This window comes from Littorina saxatilis, linkage group LG4 (genome assembly GCF_037325665.1).
Source record: "Littorina saxatilis isolate snail1 linkage group LG4, US_GU_Lsax_2.0, whole genome shotgun sequence".
NCBI classification, from domain to species: Eukaryota; Metazoa; Mollusca; class Gastropoda; order Littorinimorpha; family Littorinidae; genus Littorina; species Littorina saxatilis.
This window is the reverse complement of record NC_090248.1, coordinates 32,819,641-32,826,320: the sequence shown is the minus strand read 5'-3', so window position 1 is coordinate 32,826,320 and position 6,680 is coordinate 32,819,641. Positions and strand designations below refer to the sequence as shown.

The 6,680-nt window shown below is 41.6% G+C and overlaps 1 protein-coding gene and 1 long non-coding RNA gene across 2 annotated transcripts in view; both read right to left on the bottom strand.

The window, feature by feature from the left end:
* The window catches only part of LOC138964533 (complement C1q-like protein 3), a 3,944-nt gene extending 1,361 nt beyond the window's left edge, over positions 1 to 2,583 (bottom strand). Inside the window, exons 1-3 of the mRNA XM_070336522.1 lie at positions 2,254 to 2,583; positions 1,341 to 1,475; positions 1 to 25 (exon numbers count right to left, since the gene is read on the bottom strand). The exon at positions 1 to 25 is cut by the window's left edge and continues 1,361 nt beyond it. Of these exons, the coding sequence (XP_070192623.1) occupies positions 1 to 25; positions 1,341 to 1,475; positions 2,254 to 2,365 (272 nt within the window). The 5' untranslated portion in view covers positions 2,366 to 2,583. The remainder of the gene's footprint in view (positions 26 to 1,340; positions 1,476 to 2,253) is intronic.
* Positions 1 to 4,877, bottom strand: part of LOC138964538 (uncharacterized) — a 9,541-nt gene extending 4,664 nt beyond the window's left edge. Inside the window, exon 1 of the long non-coding RNA XR_011455134.1 lies at positions 4,343 to 4,877. This is a non-coding gene — a long non-coding RNA (uncharacterized lncRNA). The remainder of the gene's footprint in view (positions 1 to 4,342) is intronic.
* Between the last annotated feature and the right edge of the window lie 1,803 nt (positions 4,878 to 6,680).

Sequence of the window (6,680 nt, the reverse complement as noted above, 5' to 3'; positions counted from 1 at the left end):
TCGTTGAAGTGGGCTGTGAACGCCACTGGAAAAAAAGTACCAAAGGTTATTTTGTTTTTCTGTTACCTTACTTTCCGTGAAGATGATTCTGTAGAGAACCACACATCTATCCAGGCTTTTACTTTGGATAAGAGCCCCCTTCCACTCGCACGTACACTTTGAATAAGAGCATCATTCTTAACTTGCACGTACACATTGGATAAGAACATCATTCCACTTGCACGTACACATGGATAAGAGCATCATTCCACTCGCACGTACACATGGATAAGAGCATCATTCCACTCGCACGTACACATGGATAAGAGCATCATTCCACTAGCACGTACACATTGTTTAAGAGCATCATGTACACATGCTAAAAGTCAACAGCCTCTCTGCTTCCAGTGCAGACCCGGGGTTTTTTTCTGAATAAATTTCGCAGGTTGACACCGGTGCCAGTTTACTCAGCAGAAAACAAAACAAAAATAAAACCCCACATAAAACCCACATAAAACCGACACACTCTACTGAAAGCAGCTAGGCTGTATAATTTTATGAGCGTCGAAGTCGAAGGATGCTCTTAGTCTAGATGAAAATCCCGGACAGACATGTCATTGTTAACATAATCGTATACAAGGGACAGAATTAAGAGAAAGACAAACTGGCTAAGTTACATCGAGGGCCCCAAAGGGTTTAAAATCGTGATCGTGATTGGCGTTTTTTGACCTTTCTGTGACCGTGATTGGCGAAATTTCCATTTCTGTGATCGTGATGGGACTTTGCCCGTGATCCGTGATGACAAAAAAAATCAAGTCTCGTGATCGTGATCGTCATTTGTTTTCGTGATCGTGATGGGCATTATTGCAAAGCATTTTATTTTCAACGTACATTTTTTCACAGCTGTATCACTCTATGATCCTCTACTCGTCAAGGTGTTTGTGATCGTGAAAACAAAAATCAAGGTAACTGTGATCGTGAAAGCTAAAATTTCCCTTCCCGTGATCGTGATGATACCCCCCCCCCTTTGGAGCCCTCTACATCGGCATTTTTGCTGGAAACTGGAAACTGACAAACAGACAAAAAGTGTTTGAACCTTTCCCACAGGAAATGTTTTTCGATTTAAAAAGGGAAAAATAATACTGAAGTGTTTGAACCTTTCCTACAGCAAATGTTTTTCGATTTAAAAAGGGAAGTATAATACTAAAGTCAGCACAACAAGTCTGTTAAATAAAAACAAATGCTAGCTGGTGTGTTTCCTGTTAAAATGAAGACACACACAAACATATTTGTGCATTACAAGGTAGAAGTTCTGACACAGAGAAGAGGACGTAACCAACAGCTGCTCACATAAGCCTTACCTTGCTTTTGAAGTTTTTGAACTGCACTCTTCGTCTGCGACATTTCTGTTTCTATGGCAGCCATCTTTGTTTGAAGCGTTTCAATGCAGGCTGACTGTTGTTTGATCACTTCCTGCAGCGCCTTGTCACCAGCATCTGTACGAGCGTATTGCATAGTGAAAATAAAGTTGTAAGAACTGCACACCTCGTAGATTAATTATAAACTTAGGACGGACAGAAAGCCATACATCTTCTTTTGTCCAAACGTACTCCTATTAGGTTTCAAAATGAAATAAAAAAGATTTAAACAAATAAAAATAAAATAAAAACATTTGAAAGTAAAGAGACTGATGGCTCAGATTGCACCAGATGAATCCATTTTCCTTGATTTTTATTAAAAAAAAATCCGGGGGAGGGGGGGGGATGCCCCCGGACCCCCCTAGGAGCCGGTCTTTGTCTTGTAAGTGAGGGTTTTGAAAGAAGTTGGGTAATTTGTTGGCTTAGGTTGCACCAGATCGGTCAATTGTCCTTGTTTAGATCCAAATTTGTCTTCTTAAATTTCCTTTTTGGAAGGTGTATTAGGGGAAGCTGCTTGGCTCAGATCGCACCAGATTGCTCCATTTTCCTTGTTATGATAAACATTTTCCGGGGGGGGGGGGGGGGGGGCATTCACTCAACTAAACGCTTCGCGTCGTCGAATTGTTCATGAAAGAAATTTGGAAACCCCCCCTTAAAAATGATGTGATCCGCCCCTGAGGCTGTAAAATAATGAGCAACATTTTTGTATTTTGATATGTGTATTTCAGTAATTGATCATCAATGAAAACACTCACTTCAAGTCATATGTTTACTCGCAAGGGAAATCCTATTGGATGAAATTGTATTGCCCTCGCTCCAAATGAAAATGGATGAGTTTTGAACAGAATACACGTACCGTGCAATATGTCCCAACTCATGGCGTCTTCTGTTACGTCCTTGTCCTTAGCTGGGGTCGATTTCTCATCTTTGGAATACGCCATTTCAGTCTTAGGAATGCTGTTGCCCATAACGTACCAAGCAGGGGAGAAACACGAAATCAATCTGCCTTTGGTACAGTCTCAAACAGACGATCCGGTGACAACGGAAATACAATCTCCGGTTTTATTCAGTGGGAGCTGGCAGTATCAAAATAACACGAAACCAAAACCGTTCGGCTTTTGTGAAGCATGTGAACGCATGCCAATTCAAATCACAAAGGTCGGCGCAACCCGGCCCTACACGGAAGTGGCAGCACATTGATCTTTGTTCATACATGTATAGGCAACATATTTCAAGGGCTGTAGTTGGCTTAGGCACGGTGACTTCAAAACATGCCACCCACAAAAATATAAATAACTTCTACGTGTGCAGCGAATTATTGCATATTTGGCGTACATTAATCTCCGATAATAGAGGATCAGTTCACATCATTTAAAAACTGTAGGTCAAATGCTGACTTTAATGCTTTTTCGAAAATATATTCCAAACTCTGTGATAGACTCAACAATACGATTTTTGACACTGATGGGTAGCCACACTAACCCGATTTCAGCCGTTCAGAGTTTACCTTTGGGGTTATTTAAAGGCACAGTGCAGCTCACAGCCTTCGTCATATGTTTTGCGTTTTTGTTGCAGCTGAGTGCATTTACAGTTCAAAAATCCTCCTATGGTAGTAAAACAAACCCAAAACTACCCAACGACAACATCTGTGAAGCTCGACAGTTTCTTGTTCACGCGAGTGCATAAATTAACCTAGTTATTACGTGGTGTTTGGTCGGAGTTCGATTCAACTGAGTGATTCCGGCCTCCATTTTGTTTTACACAAACTCATGATGACGTCTGACATAGTTTGCTAGTGACTGTCTTTTTGTGCATGATGTGGTGATCTACCTGAGTCTAAATTTAGATCCAAAAATAGGTCAAGACCAACCGGGTCCGAGTACGAAATTAATTTGTACAAAAATCGCAGTTCTTGACTCTTTGGGTGCAAGTCAATGAAACTTGGTAGTTCTTCTAACGGATAGCTGCCTGAGGTGTGACTAAAAGCCCCAGGGGCTCCGTGCACCTGGATTTGACAAGTTCAGTACCTTTAAAGAACCTTGAATCCACAATTCAGCAATTCAAGACCAGCGTGGGCGGATCACATTGGAAGATTGTGGCTACTGCTTAATGTCAAACCTCGTACTGTTGAGTCGATCCCAAAAATTTAAATACATTTTCAAAAGAGCACAAAAGTCAAACCCATTCAATCTACAAACTTGAAACTTTGTGAAACGGTCATCAATCCTGTACATCGCATATGAAGTAATTCGCTGAAAACCTGCAGAAGTCATTAGCATTTGTGTGGGTGGCTTTTTTTGACCATGTACTAGTTCACGCACTTAGTTACTAAAAATCAAGTTATTCTTCCGCCATTTATGCAAGGTATTTACAAGTTGACAGTTTCGACAGTTTTCACAGTGTGTGTGTGTGTGTGTGTGTGTGTGTGTGTGTGTGTGTGTGTGTGTGTGTGTGTGTGTGTGTGTGTGTGTGTGTGTGTGTGTGTGTGTGTGTGTGTGCGCGCGTGTGTGTGTGTCTGTGTGTGTTTGTGTGTGAGTGTTTGTGTGTGTGCAGGGGGGTGCATGTGAGTGTGTGTGTGTGTGTGTGTATGTGTGTGTTTGTGTGTGTTTGTGTGTGTGCAGGGGGGGGTGCGTGTGAGTGTGTGTGTGTGTGTGTGTGTGGGTGTGTGTCTGTCTATCTCTCTCTCTCTCTGTCTGTCTCTCTGTCTCTTTCTGTCTCTCTCTCTCTCTCTCTCTCTTTCTCTCCCCCCCTCTCTCTCTCTCTCTCTCTCTTTCTCTCTCTCTCTCTCGCTCCCTCTCTCTCTCCCTCTCTCTTTCTCTTTGGTGCACATATAGCGACTGCTACAGCTGCAGACGAAAAAGAAGATGATCATCGTTATCATTCTATGTTATCATACATGTGGGCACAGTGGTTGTTATAAAAAAATAAAAGAAACGCAAGCTCACCTTTTGCTCTCGCCGGAATCAGGTGTATCGTGCAATTTCCACGGTGCAAGCGACGCCCGAAAAAGCAAGGAAAACAGAAAACTGTACTGTTAAGATTCAGCCTATGCCACTGAGATAAATCTTTGGATGACGTGAAGCTCTGTATGGCTGCGTCTACGTGTGACACCATCCAGCAATTAATCATTGTGACTCTAGCCCCGTGTCCTCGCCGAACGAGGAAGACAGTTATAATTAATTAACCATTCTGACAACCGCCACTGTCTTGTGTGTGTGTGTGTGTCCCCCGGAGGCCCTTTTCAGAGGGGGGACTAAACGGGATACTACACCGGTACAACACAGGGGATGGAGAAAACAAACTTCATGCTATCTGCCACGGTGCGCCTATCTGATTTAGAGGTTCCTAATTTGACCTTCTGCAGTTGTTTAAATCGCTTTCACCCCTCCGTCTTTCAAGTCTCTCCCTTTTCTCGCCTCACCAAATCGGCCACAGTCCTCAGCTCGGCATTAGAACTGCCTATAGTTTTGTGTCCGGTTATACCGCCGCTTTATGCATCAGAAACCCATACTCAACAGCATGATATTAATGGGGGAACAAAAAGTGAATAATATTGTATGTTTGAAATGCCATTTCCAATGTAGCTAGGTCAATAATACTCGAATGGAAATTGTAACAACTATTAATAGAAATTAAACGCGAGTGCGGTGGCGTTCGACCACCAATAGCTATACTAGTTCCTACTGTGCTTCCTGTGTAGAAACTGGTGAACTGTCAGTTTTTTGTTATCATTATTTTGTTTATCAAATCTTTTTAGGTTTTTTGGTTTATACATTTTGTCAAGTTTTGACTAAATGTTTTAACATAGAGGGGGAATCGAAACGAGGGTCGTGGTGTATGTGTGTGTGTGTGTGTGTGTGTGTGTGTGTGTGTGTGTGTGTGTGTGTGTGTGTGTGTGTGTGTGTGTGTCTGTGTGTCTGTCTGTGCGTGTGTGTGTGTGTAGAGCGATTCAGACTAGACTACTGGACCGATCTTTATGAAATTTGACATGAGAGTTCCTGGGTATGATATCCCCGGATGTTTTTTTCATTTTTTCAATAAATACCTTTGATGACGTCATATCCGGCTTTTTGTAAAAGTTGAGGCGGCACTGTCACACCCTCATTTTTTAATCAAATTGATTGAGATTTTGGCAATGCAATCTTCGACGAAGGCCGGACTTTGGTATTGCATTTCAGCTTGGTGGCTTAAATAATAATTAATGAGTTTGGTCATTAAAAATCGGAAACTTGTAATTAAAATTATTTTTTTATTAATCGATCCAAAAACAATTTCATCTTATTCTGCGTCATTTTCTGATTCCTAAAACATATACATATGTTATATTTGGATTACAAACAAGCTCTGAAAATTAAAAATATGAAAATTATGATTAAAATTAATTTTCCGAAATCGATTTAAAAACAATTTCATCTTATTCCTTGTCGGTTCCTGATTCCAAAAACATATAGATATGATATGTTTTGATTAAAAACACGCTCAGAAAGTTAAAACGAAGAGAGGTACAGAAAAGCGTGCTATGCAGCACAGCGCGACCACTACCGCACTATTCTGCATGGGTTGTCGATTTCACTGCCTTTGCCACGAGCGGTGGACTGACGAAACTACGAGTATATGTGGTCTTATAAGAGAATAAAGCAGTGCGTTCAGTTTCATTCTGTGAGTTTGACAACTTGACTAAATGTTATTATTTCGCCTTACGCGACTTGTTTTCTCATGGTTGTTGTTCAGTTTGTGTGTGTGTGGTGTGTCTGATTTTTGTTTACCCCTTTTAGTACTTTCTTTTGGTCAGTTCAGTCAGAGCAAATCAGTCACTGACTGACGTAGTGCCGCCGCACTGAGAACTTCGGAGTGCCAGAACGGATGCAATTTACGCAATTTATGCAAAAGCCTATAATTGTGCAGAACTTGCTCTTGTAAGCATAACAAGACATTTTAGATACCTTTTTGAGGTACGGAATGAAGTGTGCAGATGCTTTTCATTTACATTGATTTTAGAATAAAAACATCGGAAACGCCATTTTTTTTCGAAAGAAGGGAGACAACCCTGTAGATATTACGTCTTGTCTTGTCTTTCCATTACTGCCCACAATCAACAGTAGTGATTATTTCGGCACTTGATGGGATGTTGCGCAAGTCCAGTAAAGCAGCGTTTCCAGCATCCAAAAGTCCATTAAAGTTCACAGGTTGGGGAGTATGAGTCACAGTGGCTGCTGGTTTAGTGCGAGGCGGCGCGCGACACAAAGGCCGGTGTCGACAGTGCGGGCCTCGACGACAGCTGCT